The sequence below is a fragment of the Staurois parvus genome, unplaced genomic scaffold (assembly GCF_062004578.1).
Source record: "Staurois parvus isolate SC_StPar_1 unplaced genomic scaffold, SC_StPar_1.0 ptg001610l, whole genome shotgun sequence".
Taxonomy (NCBI): Eukaryota; Metazoa; Chordata; class Amphibia; order Anura; family Ranidae; genus Staurois; species Staurois parvus.
Window position 1 is genome coordinate 323,393 of NW_028319406.1, and position 22,280 is coordinate 345,672.

General features: G+C 54.9%; 1 protein-coding gene across 1 annotated transcript; it reads right to left on the reverse strand.

Moving 5' to 3' along the window:
- Window positions 1-8,139: 8,139 nt before the first annotated feature.
- On the reverse strand, window positions 8,140-21,498 carry LOC149435109 (succinate dehydrogenase [ubiquinone] iron-sulfur subunit, mitochondrial-like). The gene is given in 9 exon segments (XM_089663002.1): window positions 8,140-8,632; window positions 8,723-8,845; window positions 10,081-10,182; window positions 12,816-12,932; window positions 14,663-14,706; window positions 14,709-14,798; window positions 14,899-14,984; window positions 17,299-17,438; window positions 21,345-21,498. Coding segments are annotated over 9 exon segments (846 nt in total). The 5' UTR covers window positions 21,411-21,498; the 3' UTR covers window positions 8,140-8,554.
- Between the last annotated feature and the right edge of the window lie 782 nt (window positions 21,499-22,280).

Consider the following 22,280-nt stretch of genomic DNA (forward strand, 5'->3'; position numbering starts at 1 on the left):
GTGTTGTTGGGGGTCAATTGTTGCTGATGGGATCTCCTGTTGAGAGAGGGGTCTATTGTTGCTGGCTGCTGGGAAATCTGTTGTTGCTGCCAGAGGATGTATTGTTGCTGACGGGGATCTATTGTTGCTGGAGGGGATCTATTGTTGCATGGTGGTCTATTGTTGCCAGAAGGGCTGTTTTGTTGCTGGGGGGGGGTCAATCGTTGCTGATTGGGATCTCCTGTTGAGAGAGGGGTCTATTGTTGCTGACTGTTGTGAGATCTATTGCTGCTGGAGGGCATCTATTTTTGTGTGGCAGTATATTGTTGCTGGGGAGCATTATTGTTACTAGTGTGTGTGGGGGGGTATTGTTGCTGGGGGGGATTGTGTTGTTGGGAGGTCAATTGTTGCTGAAAGGGATCTACTGTTGAGTTAGGAGTCTACTGTTGCTGGCTGCTGGAAAATCTCTTGCTGCTGCCAGGTGATCTATTGTTGCTGGACGGGATCTATTTTTGCATGGTGGTCTATTGTTGCCGGGAGGGCTGTTTTGTTGCTGGGGGGGGTCAATCGTTGCTGATTGGGATCTCCTGTTGAGAGAGGGGTCTATTGTTGCTGACTGTTGTGAGATCTATTGCTGCTGGAGGGCATTTATATTTGTGTGGCAGTCTATTGTTGCTGTGGAGATTTATTGTTGCTAGTGTGTGTGGGGGGTTATTGTTGCTGGGGGGGATTGTGTTGTTGGGGGTCAATTGTTGCTGATGGGATCTCCTGTTGAGAGAGGGGTCTATTGTTGCTGGCTGCTGGGAAATCTGTTGTTGCTGCCATAGGATCTATTGTTGCTGGAGGGGATCTTTTTTTGCATGGTGGTCTATTGTTGCCGTGAGGGCTGTTTTGTTGCTGGGGGGGGTCAATTGTTGCTGATTGGGATCTCCTGTTGAGAGAGGGGTCTATTGTTGCTGGATGTTGTGAGATCTATTGCTGCTGGAGGGCATCTATTTTTGTGTGGCAGTCTATTGTTGCTGGGGAGCTTTATTGTTGCTAGTGAGTGGGGGGGGTTATTGTTGCTGGGGGGGATTGTGTTGTTGGGGGTCAATGGTTGCTGAAAGGGATCTACTGTTGAGTTAGGGGTCTGTTGTTGCTGGCTGCTGGGAAATCTGTTGTTGCTGCCAGAGGATCTATTGTTGCATGGTGGTCTATTGTTGCCGGGAGGGCTGTTTTGTTGCGGGGGGGGGGGTCAATTGTTGCCGATTGGGATCTCCTGTTGAGAGAGGGGTCTATTGTTGCTGGATGTTGTGAGATCTATTGCTGCTGGAGGGCATCTATTTTTGTGTGGCAGTCTATTGTTGCTGGGGAGCATTATTGTTGCTAGTGTGTGGGGGGGTTATTGTTGCTGGGGGGGATTGTATTGTTGGGGGTCAATTGTTACTGAAAGGGATCTACTGTTGCTGGCTGCTGGAAAATCTGTTACTGCTGCCAGGGGATCTATTGTTTGCTGGAGGGGATCTATTTTTGAATGGTGATCTATTGTTGCCGGGGGGGGCTGTTTTGTTGCTGGGGGGGGTCAATTGTTGCTGATGGGATCTCCTGTTGAGAGAGGGGTCTATTGTTGCTGGCTGCTGGGAAATCTGTTGTTGCTGCCAAGGATCTATTGTTGCTGGAGTCCGTTGTTGCTGGGGGGGTCTATTGTTGCTGGGGGGGTCTATTGTTGCTGGGGGAGGGGCTTTTGCTGCTGGCTAAGGGGAATCTAATGTACTGTTTTTCTTGTTATCATTAACAAATTCCATACAAATTACTTATCACCATAAAATGATACTTGGCTCTATATTCTCTGAAAGGGGTGGTGCTGGGAGGTGGGTAGGGGGTGGAACCAAGGGATGATGCTCGGGGGTGGGTAGGGGTGGATGGAACCAAGGGACGATGCTCGGGGGTGGGTAGGGGGGGTGGAACCAAGGGACGATGCTCAGAGGTGGAACCAAGGGATGATGCTCGGGGGTAGAACCAAGGGACGGTGTTCGGTGGTGGGTAGGGGGGTGGAACCAAGGGACGATGCTCGGGGGTGGGTAGGGGGGTGGAACCAAGGGACGATGCTCGGGGGTGGGTAGGGGGGGTGGAACCAAGGAACGATGCTCAGAGGTGGGACCAAGGGATGATGCTCGGGGGTGGAACCAAGGGACGGTGTTCGGGGGTGGGTAGGGGGTGGAACCAAGGGACGATGCTCGGGGTGGGTAGGGGGGTGGAACCAAGGGACGATGCTCGGGGGTGGGTAGGGGGGTGGAACCAAGGGACGATGCTCGGGGGTGGGTAGGAAGGGGGAACCAAGGGACGATGCTCGGGGGTGGGTAGGAAGGGGGAACCAAGGGACGATGCTCGGGGGTAGGTAGGGGGGGTGGAACCAAGGGACAATGCTCGGAGGTGGGTAGGGGGTGGAACCAAGGGACGATGCTCGGAGGTGGGTAGGGGGTGGAACCAAGGGACGATGCTCGGAGGTGGGTAGGGGGTGGAACCAAGGGACGATGCTTGGAGGTGGGTAGGGGGTGGAACCAAGGGACGATGCTCGGAGGTGGGTAGGGGGTGGAGACAAGAAGTGACTCAGAAGGGGGAGTTCCTGCACCTATTTTTGAGAAAACAAAAGCCCCAGTGATCGCACTGTCAATTGGTTACAGTCCAGAAGAAAACTACAATCAGAAGATCGAAAAGATAATTCGATGCGACGTGTACCTATGGCCGCCACAAGTGCATGGCGCATCGAATGATCGCTTCGATCTTCTGATTGTAATTTTCTACAATACATTCTACAGACAGACTGGCGATTTGCGATCAAAAAAAGATAGAATCAGCAAACGACCAAAAATTCACAACTTCCCCTACTGGCCCCCTTTAACACAAACAGAAAATCGGCACACAGGAGGAAGGGTCTCACTTCTAGCGCTGCGATTTACATTGAGATTTGAGTAAGAACTACATTGATCGCTTGAGCAGAGGCGACTGCATCCCAATGTAGACAGGATATTGAAAAAAAAACGCCCCAATCAACGGTGAAAAAGTCACACAACTCAACCCGAGGCGGAGGAAATTGTTCAGCATAAAAAAAAAGCCGAATCTTTGAAAATGGCCGAAGTTATCCGCCGCGCTGAATCTGCCGGGTCACCGCCACCTGGGTGCCAATATGAAGGAATGAGCGGAGTAATTGCCCGTCCGCCTACAACCGCCAGAAATGAGATTTCCCACAATTGTCGCCTTTATAAATGGCTCCCTAAATGTTGCGATCCTGAATCTTTATTTATAAAAGGACGGAAGGGGGGGGGGGGGGACGTGGCCCCTGGATATACATCAGAATGTCTGCGGAAGATCAATGCCACACCTGGTTGGACTATTAATTAATAAAAAAAGAAAACAATAAACAGCATATTGTTCTTTCTGCTCTACAGCTGGAATATGAAAACGATCGGGACGAATAAATAAATGATAATGAATTCGCTGCCCTGACTGCTAATGGAGTGACACCAGGAAGGGAAATGGTGAGACAGTGACACCTCATGGAGTTTTGTGGCACAGCACTTGCATGAGTTTTATCCACAAACACCATGTTTCCCCAAGTATTGGGCTGCCGGCCTTTCCACACACATGACCCTTAATGGCCCCCCAGTCTTAGTCCGTAGGGTTCAATTTCAAGTTGGGCTGGCCCTTTCCACACACGACCTTTAATGGCCCCCCCAGTCTTAGGCTGGCCATACATTATACAATTATCTGGAGATTTTTGGTTTAGATTTACCAAAAACTATATAATAGGAGAACAAACCTAAACAACACTTTCAGTTGTATCCAATTAGGCAGGCCCTTGCAGTACACAGTTGAAGGTAAATCTAAAGGAAATTGGGCAGAAAATTGGAAGATAATTGTATAATGTATGGCCAGCCTTAGTCCGTTGGGTTCAATATTGAGTTGGCCCCGCCCTTTCCACACACATGACCTTTAATGGCCCCCTAGTCTTAGTCCGTAGGGTCCAATATTGAGTTGGGCCGGCCTTTCCACGCACATGACCTTTAATGGCCCCCAGTCTTAGTCCGTAGGGTTCAATATTGAGTTGGCCCCGCCCTTTCCACACATATGACCTTTAATGGCCTCCCAGTCTTCGTCCGTAGGGTTCAATATTGAGTTGGCCCCGCCCTTTCCACACACACGACCTTTAATGGCCACCTAGTCTTAGTCCGTAGGGTTCAATTTCAAGTTGGGCCGGTCTTTCTACACACGACCTTTAACGGCCCCCCAGTCCTAGTTCATAGGGTCCAATATTGAGTTGGGCTGGCCCTTTCCACGCACATGACCTTTAATGGCCCCCCAGTCTTAGTCTGTAGGGTTCAATTTCGAGTTGGCCCCGCCCTTTCCACGCACATGACCTTTAATGGCCCCCCAGTCTTAGTCCGTAGGGTTCAATATTGAGTTGGGCCGGCCTTTCCATGCACATGACCCTTATTGGCCCCCCAGTCTTAGTCCGTAGGGTTCAATATTGAGTTGGGCCGGCCTTTCCATGCACATGACCTTTAATGGCCCCCCAGTCTCAGTCCGTAGGGTTCAATATTGAGTTGGCCCCGCCCTTCCCACACACATGACCTTTAATGGCCCCCCCAGTCTTCGTCCATAGGATTCAATATTGAGTTGGCCCCGCCCTTTGCAGCTATAACAGCTTCAACTCTTCTGGGAAGGCCGTCCACAAGGTTTAGGAGGGTGTCTATGGGAAGGTTGGACCATTCTTCCAGAAGCACATTTGTCAGGTCAGGCACTGATGTCGGGGGAGGGGGCCTGGCTCGCAGTCTCCGCTCTAATTCATCCCAAAGGTGTTCTATGGGGTTGAGGTCAGGACTCTGTGCAGGCCAGTCAAGTTCCTCCACCCCAAACTGGCTCCTCCATGTCTTTATGGACCTTGCTTTGTGCACTGGTGGGCAGTCATGTTGGAACAGGAAGGGGCCATCCCCAAACTCCTCCCACAAAGTTTGGGGCATGGAATCCAAAATGTCACCTTAAGATTTCCCTTCCCTGGAACTAGGGGGCTAAGCCCAACCCCAGAAAAACACCCCCACCCCATAATCCCCACTCCACCAATTTTTACACTTGGCACAATGCAGTCAGGCAAGTACCGTTCTCCTGGCCACCGCCAAACCCAGACACGTCCATCAGACTGCCAGAGAGAGAAGCGTGATTGGTCAATCCAGAGAATACGCCTCCTCTGCTCTAGAGTCCAGTGGCGGCGTGCTTTACACCACGGCATCCAACGCTTTGCATTGCACTTGGTGATGGAAGGCTTGGATGCAGCTGCTCGGCCATGGAAACCCATTCCATGAAGCAAGTGAGCGCCTCCGCCTATTACCTTTTGTATCACTCAACCCTTCCTCGTAGATTGTAAGCTCCCAGGATCAGGGCCCTCTGCTTCTTCTTGTACCAAAATGTATTGCAACTGTAATGTCCGCCTTCATTTTGTACAGCGCTGCGCACACTGTTGGCGCCATATAAATCCCGTATGATAATTACCGGGTAAGGGAGGCCATTGGCGGCCTTGGCTTTCGCTCACCGGATCCCAGCCAGTAATTCCCCGCCGGCACCCAAGTATGGCGGACGGGGGAGAGACCTGTATGTAAACAGAACAGATCTCTCCACCGTCAGCTCCTGCACACTGCTTCGTATGGCTCTGCATTGCAGCATGCGTACAGTGAAACACACACACAGCACAGTTACCCCTTTGATGGCCCCAAATGTTAACCCCTTCCTGCCCAGTGCCATTAGTACAGTGTCGGTGCTTTTTATTAGCACTGATTGTTGTATTAGTGTCACTGGGGATGTCAGTGACACCGAGTCTGTTCCCTCCCCAGTGTCAGAATGTCCGCCGCAGTCTCATTATAAGTCGCTGATCGCCGCCATTACTAATAAAAAAAAAAATCCCCGTATCTATCCCGCCATTTGTAGACGCTATAACTTTCACGTAAACCAATTAATTTACACGTATCGGGATTTTTTTTTTTTTTTTTTTAGCAGAGACAGAATACATTTTGGCTGAAATTTATGAAGAAATTTGATTTTTCAAAATTTTTTTAGGGCAAAAAGTAAAAAATATCTTTTTTCTGAAAATGGTCGGTCCTTTTTTTTTTTCCCGTTTCTAGCGCATGAAAAAAAAAAAAAAAAAAAAAAAAACCACACACACAGAAGTGACCAAATACCAGCGAAGGAAAGCTCTATTCGTGGGGGGAAAAAAGGACGTCATATTAATTTGGGTGCGGCGTTGCACGACCGTGCAATTGTCAAAGTAACGCAGCTCCGTAATGCAAAAAGAATGGCCTGGTCAGGAAAGGGGGGGGGGATCATCTGGAGGGCGAGGGGTTGAACTTTAGCAAGTCGTCTTCACGTCTAGATGTCCAAATGCATGGAGTTGCTGCTGTGTGATTGGCCGATTAGCATCATGTGTTTAGCAAGCAATTGAAGAGGCGGGCCTAATGAAGTGGCCTCGGAGTGTAGAGTTGTTGTTAGTGGTGGGGGTTATTAGTGGTGGGGGACTCCGCTGCCTGCTCTGATTGGTAGATACCGACTGTTCTTTGCACAGAAATAGGCTGGTTTGGATTACTGCAGGCTGGTCACACAGGGAACGAGGCCTTTTGCCTGGGCACGTGTCAGGGGGCCGCGATGGGCACGTGTTGGGGGGTGGCACGATGGGCACGTGTCGGGGGGCCGCGATGGGCACATGTCGGGGGGGGGGCCGCGATGGGCACTGCGAAGGGAATGTGGTGGGGACTGCGATGGGCACGTGGTGTGGTCTCCAATGGGTACTGCAATGGGGACATGGTGGGGTCTCCGATAGGCACTGCGATGGACAAGTGGTGGGGGCTGCAATGGGCACGTAGTGGGGTCTCCGATGGGCATGTGTCGGGGGGGCATGATGGGCACTGCGAATGGAATGTGGTGGGGACTGCGATGGGCACGTGGTGTAGTCTCTAATGGGCACTGCGATGGACAAGTGGTGGGGGCTGCAATGGGCACATAGTGGGGCCTCCAATGGGCACGTGTCGGGGGAGCCGCGATGGGCACGTGTCGGGGGAGCCGCGATGGGCACTGCGAAGGGAATGTGGTGGGGACTGCGATGGGCACGTGGTGTAGTCTCCAATGGGCACTGCAATGGGGACGTGGTGGGGTCTCCGATGGGCACTGCAATGGGGACGTGGTGGGGTCTCCGATGGGCACACAGTGGGGTCTCCAATGGGCACTGCAATGGGGACGTCGTGGGGTCTCCGATGGGCACTGCGATGGACAAGTGGTGGGGGCTGCAATGGGCACACAGTGAGGTCTCCAATGGGCACGTGTCGGGGGAGCCGCGATGGGCACGTGTCGGGGGAGCCGCGATGGGCACTGCGAAGGGAATGTGGTGGGGACTGCGATGGGCACGTGGTGTAGTCTCCGATGGGCACTGCAATGGGGACGTGGTGGGGTCTCCGATGGGCACTGCAATGGGGACGTGGTGGGGTCTCCGATGGGCACACAGTGGGGTCTCCAATGGGCACGTGTCGGGGGAGCCGCGATGGGCACAGCTATCCAGTTCACCTGCTGTGAAGCACTTTTAATTCTGGCTGTTATTTTTCACTCGCTTAGGCAGGTTAAACGCACAGAATTTGTATTTTATACTCCTTTATGGTAAGTTTAGCAGCACAGAAAGATCAGAGGACATCATACACATGGAAGACACCAAACACATGGAGGACACCAAACACATGGAGGACATCATACACATGGAGGACATCATACACATGGAAGACACCAAACACATGGAGGACACCAAACACATGGAGGACACCAAACACATGGAGGACACCAAACACATCATTCTCAGTATATTATCTGAACGCTAAAGCATTTGACATTAAAAAGAAAAAAAACCCAAGCGGGCCAAGCTGGATCTTCTGGTTCCGTTGAATGAATTCCGCCACCAATGAACCTCCAGCACCAGCTCTGAGAACCGATTGGCCCGAAGATAAAAACCAGGTAAAATCTATATAAAATAAAAAAAATAAAATAAATTTAAAAATAAAAAAATAAAATAAATTTAAAAATAAAAAAATAAAATAAATTTAAAAATAAAATAATAAAATAATGGCGATCCCCCCCAGACGTATTCAGGCAGTCTACACACAGACTGATCAGTTTAATCTGAGCATTGTAAAGAAGCGTACAATTCAATCAGCGACTTCTCTACGTCCATGAAGCAGAAACACAAATAAAAGGCGTTGGGAAGGCCCTGAACAGAGCGCCCGCAGGCGCAGTGGGCGGAGTTTGGCAGGGAGGTCTTAGTAACGAAGGGACTGTTGTGCGTTTTGATTGCATGGGATGAGGAACGTCGGCGATGCCGCCATGCCGCGGCAGCTTTTTCTATGTAGGTCGCCTCTACGTCCATGAAGCAGAAAACACAAATAAAAGGCGGTAGAAAGGCCCTGGCCAGAGCGCCCGGAGGCGCAGTGGGCGGAGTTTGGCAGGGAGGTCTTAGTAACGAAGGGATTGTTGTGCGTTAGATTGCATGGGATGAGGAACCTTGGCGATGTCGCTATGCCACAGCGGCTTTTTCCTTGTAGGTCGCCATCATCTTCTTGATTTCTGCAATTGCTTTGCCGGGGTTGAGGCCCTGCAATACAGGAAGTAAGATTAGTGAACCGACAGAGGCAGAACGCGATCCGAATTATCTGTCAACGTGCCACGGATCATTACCACGTACCTTGGGACACGTCCTGGTGCAGTTCATGATGGTGTGGCAGCGGTACAGTGAGAAGGGATCCTGCAGTTTTGCTAACCGTTCTTCTGTGAAGTCGTCTCTGGAATCGATCATCCAGCGGTAAGCCTGCGGGGGGGGGGGACAGATGGGACAGTTCTGGGGATGAAGCACTGAGCTCCCAGGAATTTATTAACCACTTCCAGTCTGGACACTTTCCCCCCCTCTTCCAGTCCCGACTCTTTCCCCCCCCTTCCAGTCCCGACGCTTTCCCCCCCCTTCCAGTCCCGACTCTTTCCCCCCCCTCTTCCAGTCCCGACTCTTTCCCCCCCTCTTCCAGTCCCGACTCTTTCCCCCCCTCTTCCAGTCCCGACTCTTTCCCCCCCTCTTCCAGTCCCGACTCTTTCCCCCCCTCTTCCAGTCCCGACTCTTTCCCCCCCTCTTCCAGTCCCGACTCTTTCCCCCCTCTTCCAGTCCCGACTCTTTCCCCCCTCTTCCAGTCCCGACTCTTTCCCCCCTCTTCCAGTCCCGACTCTTTCCCCCCCTTCCAGTCCCGACTTTTTCCCCCCCCTTCCAGTCCCGACTCTCCCCCCCCCCTTCCAGTCCCGACACTTTCCCCCCCTTCCTGCCCAGGCCAATTTTCAGCTTTCAGCGGTATCACACTTTGAATGACAATTGCGCAATCATGCAACTCTGTACCCATATGAATTTATTAGCATTTTTTTTTGAGACAGATAAAACTTTATTTTGGTGGTATTTATGCACCGCTGGGAATTTTAGTTTTTTTGCTATATAAATGAAAAATTCCAAACATTTTGGTGCCGTGCACTTCCAAGGAGTGCATTCCTGCAGCCATTGAGAACTACTGTGTGAGCTGTGATTGGTCACAGCTTGTCACATGATACAAGGCTGTTGTGAATGGCCCTGTACCATGTGACCTCTGTGATCATTCACAGATTTCACACGTAGTAAGCAATGATGTCAGAAATGACATCTTGCTTACTACTATTCATGTGATCACTGATTGGCCAATCAGGGATCACATGATCGGGACCTTGCAGAGAGGTCCCGTACGACATCGCTGTTCCACTGTGTTCGGAGGACACAGCCGGCACCGGATCGCGGTGCTGCGTGCTCCCAGGAAGCGCGCACAAGCAGGAAGCGGGGAGGCCATTTATAAACAGCCACCCGACCCTGCGCTGCCACCGTCTGGCCGTTTATATACATGGGCCGGATGGGAGGTGGTTAAGGACAAGGGCCATCATTGTACTAAATAGGAATGAAGCACCGGCACCCCGATATCGTCCTGCGATTTCCTGTGTCATAGGGGTTACCCCAGGAGAGAGCAGCCATGTCATCATTACCTGCATGAGGACGGCCGGCCCGAGGTACTTGTCCGCATTCCACCAGTAGCTGGGACAGCTGGTGCTGCAGCACGCACACAGGATGCACTCATACAATCCGTCCTAAAGAGAGACACACATTGACAGATCAGACAACGGAAATATTCCTCAAAATGTTGGATATTCTTCATGGTCAGAGGACACTGGGACAAATAACGAGGAGGATTCTCACAGACATTCCTGCAGCCCCCAGATCACCCCAATTCCTGCCCCTTCACCCCTCAGATCAGCCCAATTCCTGCCACTTCACCCCTCAGATCAGCCCAATTCCTGCCCCTTCACCCCTCAGATCACCCCATTTCCTGCCCCTTCACCCCTCAGATCACCCCATTTCCTGCCCCTTCACCCCTCAGATCACCCCAATTCCTGTCCCTTCACCCCTCAGATCTGCCCAATTCCTGCCCCTTCACCCCTCAGATCACCCCATTTCCTGCCCCTTCACCCCTCAGATCACCCCAATTCCTGCCCCTTCACCCCTCAGATCAGCCCCAATTCCTGCCCGTTCACCCCTCAGATCACCCCATTTCCTGCCCCTTCCCACCTCAGATCACCCCATTTCCTGCCCCTTCCCACCTCAGATCACCCCAATTCCTGCCTCTTCACCCCTCAGATCACCCCAATTTCTGCCCCTTCACCCCTCAGATCACCCCAATTCCTGCCTCTTCACCCCTCAGATCACCCCAATTTCTGCCCCTTCACCCCTCAGATCACCCCAATTTCTGCCCCTTCACCCCTCAGATCACCCCAATTCCTGCCTCTTCACCCCTCAGATCACCCCAATTTCTGCCCCTTCACCCCTCAGATCACCCCAATTTCTGCCCCTTCACCCCTCAGATCAACCCCAATTCCTGCCCCTTCACCCCTCAGATAACCCCAATTCCTGCCCCTTCACACCTCAGATCAGCTCCAATTCCTGCCCCTTCACACCTCAGATCAGCCCCAATTCCTGCCCCTTCACACCTCAGATCAGCCCCAATTCCTGCCCCTTCACACCTCAGATCAGCCCCAATTCCTGCCCCTTCACCCCTCAGATCACCCCAATTCCTGCCCCTTCACCCCTCAGATCACCCCAATTCCTGCCCCTTCACCCCTCAGATCATTCCAATTCCTGCCCCTTCCCATCTCAGATCACCCCAATTCCTGCCCCTTCACAGGTCATCCCAATTTCTGCACCTTGACTGGCCCGCAATGTAACCTGACAGATGCTCCACCCCCAGAGACAGGCAAACTACGGCACGGGTGTCAGGGTCAGCCACAATATGGTTTTAGGTCACGTGGCATGTGTGGGGCTCAGACTGGCCTGCTGGAGGATTCTCTGGGTGGGGGTTCTGTTCTTTACAAATAAAAGGGTTCTGCCATATTGGTTATCAATTATAAAGCCTGGCCTGCCCTCCTGCACCAACGGCCCACCCACCTCCATAGCATTTCAGAGGCCCTTCGGAGAGGTTCGGGGGTCAGCATTGGGTGAAGAGGCCGGCCCACCTATCCTTGTCCTCACCGAGGGGTGACCTGAGGCGCCAAGGGGCAGGAATTGGGATGACCTGTGAAGGGGCAGGAATTGGGGTGATCTGAGGTCTGATGGTGATGGAATTGGTGTGATCTGAGGTTTGATGGTGCAGGAATTGGGGTGATCTGAAGGGTGATGGTGATGGAATTGCGGTGATCTGATGTCTGATGGTGATGGAATTGGGGTGATCTGAGGGTGGGAAGGGGCAGGAATTGGGGTGATCTGAGGTCTGATGATGAAGAAATTGGGGTGATCTGAGGTCTGATGGTGAAGGAATTGGGGTGATCTGAGGTCTGATGGTGAAGGAATTGGGGTGATCTGAGGTCTGATGGTGAAGGAATTGGGGTGATCTGAGGTCTGATGGTGAAGGAATTGGGGTGATCTGAGGTCTGATGAGATTGGGGTGATCTGAGGGGTGGGAAGGGGCAGGAATTGGGGTGATCTGAGGTCTGACAGTGAAGGAATTGGGGCTGATCTGAGGTCGGATGGTGAAGGAATTGGGGGTGATCTGAGGTCTGATGGTGAAGGAATTGGGGTGATCTGAGGTCTGATGGTGAAGGAATTGGGGTGAACTGAGGTCTGATGAGATTGGGGTGATCTGAGGGGTGGGAAGGGGCAGGAATTGGGGTGATCTGAGGTCTGACAGTGAAGGAATTGGGGCTGATCTGAGGTCGGATGGTGAAGGAATTGGGGGTGATCTGAGGTCTGATGGTGAAGGAATTGGGGTGATCTGAGGTCTGATGAGATTGGGGTGATCTGAGGGGTGGGAAGGGGCAGGAATTGGGGTGATCTGAGGTCTGACAGTGAAGGAATTGGGGCTGATCTGAGGTCGGATGGTGAAGGAATTGGGGGTGATCTGAGGTCTGATGGTGAAGGAATTGGGGTGATCTGAGGTCTGATGGTGAAGGAATTGGGGTGAACTGATGCTCGTAAATGGCCACTATGTGGAACAGGTCGCTGACCCCATTCTAACCCCTCACCAATTCCATCCAAAAAACAAAAACTTTAATCACTTCATGACAAACGTCCTCGTTCAGAACAGAAGATCTATGTAAACTTGGGGCCGATTGTATCCTCTGCAATATAACCAGCCAATATAATTTGTTCTTTGTGCAGCAATGGGGCAGGGAAGTATCCGGTCCGGGTGACTCCGTCGTCTGTAGTGCAGCGGAGGTGTCACTGAACTCACCAGTTTGTCGCGGTCCTCCATGGACTGGTAGTATTGCTCCTTCCCCTGCTGGCTCTCGTCCTTCTTCTTCAGATACGGCTCAATGGACTTATACTGAGCGTAGAAGTTGCTGAGATCCTGAAGAACAGAAAAGAAGATGAGGGTCACCATCTACACAGGAGACTGTACCATGTAGGGTGCGGGTGTCAAACTCATGGCGGGCCGTATCAGATGGTGAAGAATTGGGGGCTGATCTAAGACGTGGGAAGGGGTAGGAATTGGGGTAATCTGAGGTCTGATGGTGAAGGAATTGGGGTGATCTGAGGCGTGGGAAGGGGCAGGAATTGGGGCTGATCTGAGGTCTGGTGGTGAAGGAATTGGGGCTGATCGGAGGTCTGGTGGTGAAGGAATTGGGGCTGATCTGAGGTCTGGTGGTGAAGGAATTGGGGTGATCTGAGGTCTGGTGGTGAAGGAATTGGGGTGATCTGAGGTCTGGTGGTGAAGGAATTGGGGTGATCTGAGGTCTGGTGGTGAAGGAATTGGGGTGATCTGAGGTCTGATGGTGAAGGAATTGGGGTGATCTGAGGTCTGGTGGTGAAGGAATTGGGGTGATCTGAGGTCTGGTGGTGAAGGAATTGGGGTGATCTGAGGTCTGGTGGTGAAGGAATTGGGGTGATCTGAGGTCTGGTGGTGAAGGAATTGGGGTGATCTGAGGTCTGGTGGTGAAGGAATTGGGGTGATCTGAGGTCTGGTGGTGAAGGAATTGGGGTGATCTGAGGTCTGGTGGTGAAGGAATTGGGGTAATCTGAGGTCTGATGGTGAAGGAATTGGGGTGATCTGAGGCGTGGGAAGGGGCAGGAATTGGGGCTGATCTGAGGTCTGGTGGTGAAGGAATTGGGGCTGATCGGAGGTCTGGTGGTGAAGGAATTGGGGTGATCTGAGGCGTGGGAAGGGGCAGGAATTGGGGTGATCTGAGGTCTGATGGTGAAGGAATTGGGGTGATCTGAGGTCTGATGGTGAAGGAATTGGGGTGATCTGAGGTCTGATGGTGAAGGAATTGGGGTGATCTGAGGTCTGATGGTGAAGGAATTGGGGTGATCTGAGGTCTGATGGTGAAGGAATTGGGGCTGATCTGAGGTCTGATGGTGAAGGAATTGGGGTGATCTGAGGTCTGATGGTGAAGGAATTGGGGTGATCTGAGGTCTGATGGTGAAGGAATTGGGGCTGATCTGAGGTCTGATGGTGAAGGAATTGGGGCTGATCTGAGGTCTGATGGTGAAGGAATTGGGGCTGATCTGAGGTCTGATGGTGAAGGAACAGAAAAGGAGAAGATGAGGGCCACCATCTACACAGAAGACTGTACCATGTAGGGCGCGGGTGTCAAACTCATGGCGGGCCGTATCAGCATTGTGGTGGCTCTCAAAGGGCCGGTTGTATCTGTAAAACTAGATTTCCGGAGCACCTCACCCCTCCCCCATTATATCAGATGTCAAGAATCCCACACCCTCCCTAACATCACTGTGCACCCCCTTTTGGGGGCAGAGCTGGAAAGCAAAAAGTGCCGGGTCTGGAGGAGGACCACCAGAGGAGGAGTGGAGTCTGCTGAATGCTGAGACCAGGGGAGGCAGGGATGAGGGGGTGCTGCAGCTGCACTGAGAGGTGCCGGATTTGGCAGAGAAGTCCTATTCTCATCTCTACTGCTGAGACAAGGTGGGGGCGGAGACAAGGGGGTACCTGCAGGAGAGGTGCAAGGGCCACATGAAATGTCCTGTAGGGCCGCGGGCCTTGTGTTGGACACCTGTGATGTTGAGGAAGTCATTGGCGGAAGCAGAGGAAGTGTTGCCACCCCTCCCAGTGGTATCACTTACAGGCACCAGGTCCTTCACCACGTACATGTGGGGGAGGGGGTAGATTTGGTGACTTTGCTCAGGTTGGTGTCAATCTTTATAGTACAGGCCAGAGTGTTGCCTCCATTAATATTCATGGCGCAGGAACCGCAGATACCTGGAACGGGGGTGACAAGATGGCAGTGGTCAGTTGGCCTGACGTTAAAAAAAAAAAAAAAGCCAACGTGAGATGTTGCGTCACGTTGCGGAACACTTACCTTCTCTGCAGGAACGGCGGAAGGTCAACGTGGGGTCCATCTCATTCTTGATCTTGATAAGGGCATCCAGGACCATAGGGCCACACCTGGGAGGAGCGAGGGACACCGTCAGACTCAGAACAGGAAGTTACCGAACTCATGTCAGCCCCACGCCACTTATGACACGGTTTGTTTACATTTTAACCCCTCGCCTACCGGGCGCTTCTACCCCCTCCCTGCCCGCCGGGCGCTTCTACCCCCTCCCTGCCCGCCGGGCGCTTCTACCCCCCCCCCCGCCAACTGGGCACTTCTACCCCTCCCTGCCCGCCAGGCGCTTCTACCCCCTCCCTGCCCGCCAGGCGCTTCTACCCCCCCCCCCCCCGCCAACTGGGCACTTCTACCCCCTCCCTGCCCGCCAGGCGCTTCTACCCCCCCCCCCCGCCAACTGGGCACTTCTACCCCCTCCCTGCCCGCCAGGCGCTTCTACCCCCTTCCTGCCAACTGGGCACTTCTACCCCCTTCCTGCCTACCGGGCGCTTCTACCCTCTTCCTGCCTACAGGACACTTCTACCCCCTTCCTGCCTACAGGGCACTTCTACCCCCTTCCTGCCTACAGGGCACTTCTACCCTCTTCCTGCCTACAGGACACTTCTACCCCCTTCCTGCCTACAGGGCACTTCTACCCCCTTCCTGCCTACAGGGCACTTCTACCCCCTTCCTGCCTACCGGGCACTTCTACCCCCTTCCTGCCTACAGGGCGCTTCTACCCCCTTCCTGCCTACCGGGCGCTTCTACCCTCTTCCTGCCTGCCGGGCACTTCTACCCCTTCCTGCCTGCCGGGCACTTCTACCCTCTTCCTGCCTACCGGGCACTTCTACCCCCTTCCTGCCTGCCGGGCGCTTCTACCCTCTTCCTGCCTACCGGGCACTTCTACCCCCTTCCTGCCTACCGGGCACTTCTACCCCCTTCCTGCCTGCCGGGCGCTTCTACCCTCTTCCTGCCTACCGGGCACTTCTACCCCCTTCCTGCCCACCGGGCACTTCTACCCCCTTCCTGCCTACAGGGCGCTTCTACCCCCTTCCTGCCTACAGGGCACTTCTACCCCTTCCTGCCTACAGGGCACTTCTACCCCCTTCCTGCCTACAGGGCGCTTCTACCCCTTCCTGCCTGCCGGGCACTTCTACCCCCTTCCTGCCCAGGCCAATTTTCAGCTTTCAGCTCTATCACACTTTGAATGACAATTGCGCGGTCATGCAACACTGTACCCATATGAAATTTTTATCATTTTTTTGAGACAGATAGAGCTTTATTTTGGTGGTATTTAATCACCTCGGGGGTTTGTATTTTTTGCTAAACAAACCAAAAACCACTGAAAATTTTGAAAAAAAGTTTTTTCTTAGTTTTTGATATAAAATTTTGTAAATAAGTGATTTTTCTCCTTCACTGATGTGCGCTAATGAGGCTGCAGTGATGGGCACTGATAGGATGCACTGATGAGGAGGCACTGGTAGGTGGCACTGATGGCCACTGACTGGCAGCACTGAAAGGCAGCTCAGATGGGCACTGACAGGTGGCACTGACTGGCATTGATAGGTGGCACTGAAAGGCAGCTCAGATGGACACTGGCAGGTGGCACTGCTGGGGCCACACTGATCATCAGGGCACATGTCCCCTCCGAGGAATGCCGATTCCCGGATCTCCACTCCTGTCAGCGTGACAGCTCGTGAGGAGAGAAATGCCGATAACCGGCATTTCCCTATTTACATGCCATCGATGTGATTGGACACAGCTGTTCACATGACCAAGCCGACATCTTCGGCTCTTTCCGTTGATCGGTGATCCGCTGTTTCCGAGGGACAAAGCGCACCACCGATCGCCGCGCGCCCCCGGAGCCGCACATGCGCGGTTAGAATGGGAGGACGTCATATGACTCCTCCCAGAACGAGAGAGCCGCCTTGCGCCCGTCATTACCTTGTATGGCGTGCGGGAGGCGGCTAAAATCAGTATTTTTTGCTAAAGAATGTCTTAGAACCCCCCAACATTATATATATTTATTTAAAGCAGAGGCCTTAGAGAATAAATTGGTGGTTTTTGCATTTTTTTATGTCGCGTGGTATTTGTGCAGAAATTTTCAAACAAAATTTTTGGGGGAAAAATACACTTTTGTGATTAAAAAAAAAAAACCCCACACAAGTCCGATCCATGGAGGCTCCGCCTCCCAACTTACAGGACTTCAAGGATCTGCTGAGGGTGTGGTGCCGGAGAGCACAGCGCACTTTCACAGATCTACTGGAGTCCATGCCTGGTCAGGGCAAGAGGAGGACCTACCCAAGATGAGGTAGGTGGTCCTAATGTTATGGCTGATGTATGTACAACAGTTCACATTCGGGTTAGGAAAGCCCTGTGATGGGCGACACCTACACATTCAGGTCCACCTCGTAGGTCTGCATCCACGGTTTGTCTCCTGGCTTGTCGGGATCCCATCTGTAGATTGCGAATTTCTTAATGCGGGCCGATGCTGCTGCTGCGGGCGCTGCGGCTGTCTGAGCACATCGGGTCACCTGAAAACATGAACAGAAATAGTCGCTTTATCCCAAAATGTCACTTCGATCCCCTATTCCCCTATTCCCTTGAAATACGGCACAACCAGCACACGGGGTCACGGCGGCATCTCCAGGCTGAACTGTGGTGACAACTTCGATCCAGACAACCAATAGAAAGTGCCAGAGTCGCCGAAAAATCGCAGCAAGGCTTTTCCATGAAAGCGGAGGCCTGCAACCCGGCACAGTCTGTCCTGACCCGTCACGGCCTGCCCCGACCCGGCCTGCCCCGACCCGGACCCGTCACGGCCTGCCCCGACCCGGACTGCCCCGACCCAGACCCGTCACAGCCTGCCCCGACCCGGACCCGTCACGGCCTGCCCCGACCCGGACCCGTCACGGCCTGCCCCGACCCGGACCCGTCACGGCCTGCCCCGACCCGGACTGCCCCGACCCGGACCCGTCACGGCCTGCCCCGACCCGGACTGCCCCGACCCGTCACGGCCTGCCCCGACCCGGACCCGTCACGGCCTGCCCCGACCCGGAACCGTCACGGCCTGCCCCGACCCGGACCCGTCACAGCCTGCCCCGACCCGGACTGCCCCGACCCGTCACGGCCTGCCCCGACCCGGACCCGTCACGGCCTGCCCCGACCCGGACCCGTCACGGCCTGCCCCGACCCGTCACGGCCTGCCCCGACCCGGACCCGTCACGGCCTGCCCCGACCCGGACCCGTCACGGCCTGCCCCGACCCGGACCCGTCACGGCCTGCCCCGACCCGGACCCGTCACGGCCTGCCCCGACCCGGACCCGTCACGGCCTGCCCCGACCCGGACCCGTCACGGTCTGTCCCGACTCGGACCAGTCATGGTCTGTCCCGACCCGGACCCGTCACGGCCTGCCCCGACTCGGACCCGTCACGGCCTGCCCCGACCCGGACTGCCCCGACCCGTCACAGCCTGCCCCGACCCGGACTGCCCCGACCCGTCACAGCCTGCCCCGACCCGGACCCGTCACGGCCTGCCCCGACCCGGACCCGTCACGGCCTGCCCCGACCCGTCACGGCCTGCCCCGACCCGGACCCGTCACGGCCTGCCCCGACCCGGACCCGTCACGGCCTGCCCCGACCCGGACCCGTCACGGCCTGCCCCGACCCGGACCCGTCACGGCCTGCCCCGACCCGGACCCGTCACAGTCTGTCCCGACCCGGCAACTGTCACTTCTGGATAGCTTGGCCCGCGGGCGAATGTGGGAAGAAAAAAAAAAAAGATAAGAACCGCTACAAAGAACCGGAACATATCTGTTGGGTCAGGTCTGCGATTTGCTCTCCCGGTGCGGCACAAACTTGGCGGCATTCTGTGTACAATGTTGCGTTCATGGACCCCCCCCTCATGGATGTGATCAGCGTTCATGAACCCCCCTCCCCCCACATGGATGTGATCAGCACTGCGTTCATGAACCCTACTCCCCCCCCCCCCCGCAGGATCCCTGATATCGGCGTCATTCTGCAAATGTTCAATAATCACTCAGCAAACCCCTCCCCCACAATGAGAGTATTCCGTGAATTATCATCCTGTGACTTTTGTCCCGTGGTCACCAGCAGAGGGGGCGGAGCCAGCACAGCAGATCAGAGTCTAGACTCTGATAGACGAACACCACGGAGTGTCCACTCAGGCCTAGTACACGCGATCAGAAAATCGCACGCAAAATACCGCTTCCGGAGCGATCGTTAGGACGCGGCTTTCATCCAAAATTAGGACCAGTGTGAAAATATCTGTCGCAGATTGTATGATTTCCGGTCAATCGGTCCTCCGAAAACACAAATACAACGCGATACCCCATTGTAGAAGTGGCGGTGAAGCCCAGTGACCCCTCCCCCGGAGAGAGATCCTCAGAGTGCCCCCCCCCTCCCGGGGAAGATCTTCAATCCTCCCCCCAGGATCAATCACAGATGGGGGGGGGGGTCACACGCAGAGCCCCCCTACCCCCAGGATCAATCACAGATGGGGGGGGTCACACGCAGAGCCCCCCTACCCCCAGGATCAATCACAGATGGGGGGGGGTCACACGCAGAGCCCCCCTCCCCCCAGGATTAATCACAGATGGGGGGGTCACACGTAGAGCCCCCTCCCCCCAGGATCAATCACAGATGGGGGGGGTCACACGCAGAGCCCCCCTCCCCCCAGGATCAATCACAGATGGGGGGGGTCACACGCAGAGCCCCCCTCCCCCCAGGATCAATCACAGATGGGGGGGTCACACGAAGAGCACCCCTCCTCCCAGGATCAATCACAGATGGGGGGGTCACATGAAGAGCACCCCTCCTCCCAGGATCAATCACAGATGGGGGGGTCACATGCAGAGCACCCCTCCCCCCAGGATCAATCACAGATGGGGGGGTCACATGCAGAGCACCCCTCCCCCCAGGATCAAGCACAGATGGGGGGGTCACATGCAGAGCTCCCCTCCCCCCAGGATCAATCACAGATGGGGGGGTCACATGCAGAGCACCACTCCCCCCAGGATCAATCACAGATGGGGGGGGGTCACATGCAGAGCACCACTCCCCCCAGGATCAATCACAGATGGGGGGGGGTCACATGCAGAGCACCACTCCCCCCAGGATCAATCACAGATGGGGGGGTCACATGCAGAGCACCACTCCCCCCAGGATCAATCACAGATGGGTGGGGGGGGTCACATGCAGAGCACCACTCCCCCCAGGATCAATCACAGATGGGGGGGGGTCACATGCAGAGCTCCCCTCCCCCCAGGATCAATCACAGATGGGGGGGTCACATGCAGAGCACCCCTCTCCCCAGGATCAATCACAGATGGGGGGGGGTCACATGCAGAGCACCACTCCCCCCAGGATCAATCACAGATGGGGGGGGGTCACATGCAGAGCACCACTCCCCCCAGGATCAATCACAGATGGGGGGGTCACATGCAGAGCACCACTCCCCCCAGGATCAATCACAGATGGGGGGGTCACATGCAGAGCACCCCTCCCCCCAGGATCAATCACAGATGGGGGGGTCACATGCAGAGCACCCCTCCCCCCAGGATCAATCACAGATGGGGGGGTCACATGCAGAGCTCCCCTCCCTCCAGGATCAATCACAGATGGGGGGGTCACATGCAGAGCCCCCCTCCCCCCAGGATCAATCACAGATGGTGGGGTCACATGCAGAGCCCCCCAGGATCAATCACAGATGGGGGGGTCACAGCTCCCCTCCCCCCAGGATCAATCACAGATGGGGGGGGGGTCACATGCAGAGCACCCCTCCCCCCAGGATCAATCACAGATGGGGGGGTCACATGCAGAGCACCCCTCTCCCCTGGATCAATCACAGATGGGGGGGTCACATGCAGAGCACCCCTCCCCCCAGGATCAATCACAGATGGGGGGGTCACAGCTCCCCTCCCCCCAGGATAAATCACAGATGGGGGGGGGTCACATGCAGAGCACCCCTCCCCCCAGGATCAATCACAGATGGGGGGGTCACATGCAGAGCACCCCTCCCCCCAGGATCAATCACAGATGGGGGGGTCACATGCAGAGCACCCCTCCCCCCAGGATCAATCACAGATGGGGGGGTCACATGCAGAGCACCCCTCCCCCCAGGATCAATCACAGATGGGGGGGGTCACAGCTCCCCTCCCCCCAGGATCAATCACAGATGGGGGGGTCACATGCAGAGCTCCCCTCCCCCCAGGATCAATCACAGATGGGGGGGTCACATGCAGAGCTCCCCTCCCCCAGGATCAATCACAGATGGGGGGGTCACAGCTCCCCTCCCCCAGGATCAATCACAGATGGGGGGGTCACAGCTCCCCTCCCCCGGGGTCTCTCATGGATAAGGGGGTCATACAGAGGATTATGGGGTGTTAATGACAGGTCCCCTCCCCCTCCCCGGCTCTGACCTGTACGGTGCCCGCTGTCCTCAGTACGGATCCGCTCCATCTCAAGGAGAATAGGACCGCCGCCATCTTCCCCTGGACACTCTGAGCTCCTCCCCGTTCCCGGCATGCCGCGCGGACCGCCCACCATAGAGACGTGTGAAAGTCTGCGGGAGAAGCGAGGATAGAGCGGCCGGCTCGGCTAGCCCCGCCTCGTCTCTCTGGTTTGTTAAGTAACCGGCCTGGTTGTCAAGGAGACGGAAAGTTATATGACGTGCGGCATGTAAAGTAAACCCAGGAAGTGACGTATATAGAGCCCCGCCCGCCGTGGTCCGGCATGCCTCAAACAAGGAGATGATTGTGTGGAGAGTCACCATGGTAACAGGAAGTGTCAGCAATACAGAGGCCTGACCTCTACTGGAGGGGTCATCATGGCAACCAGTAGCAGTGACGTACTAAGGGGGGGTGGAAGTCTGTCCTCTCCCCCCATATGACTCCCCAGAAGAGGACTTCCCTCTGATCTCACACTGCATTTGGGGAATGAGTGGGCTTAGGGGGTGTCTGTACTGGGGGGGTATTTATTCTGGGGGGTGTCTGGAGTTGGGAGGTATTTATTCTGGGGGGGTCTGTACTGGAGTTGGGGGGTATCCTGGGGGGAGGGGGTGTCTGTACTGGAGTTGGGAGGTATTTATTCTGGGGGGCAAGTACTGGAGTTGGGGGGTATCCTGGGGGGAGGGGGTGTCTGTACTGGAGTTGGGGGGTATCCTGGGGGGAGGGGGTGTCTGTACTGGAGTTGGGGGGTATCCTGGGGGGAGGGGGTGTCTGTACTGGAGTTGGGGGTATCTATTCTGGGGGGGTGTCTGTACTGGAAGGGAAGATATCTGCAGTGGAGGGGGATGTCTATACTAGTTTTGGGAGGGAGGGTATCTGTACTAGAAGGGGGGGGGGGTTGTGTCTGTA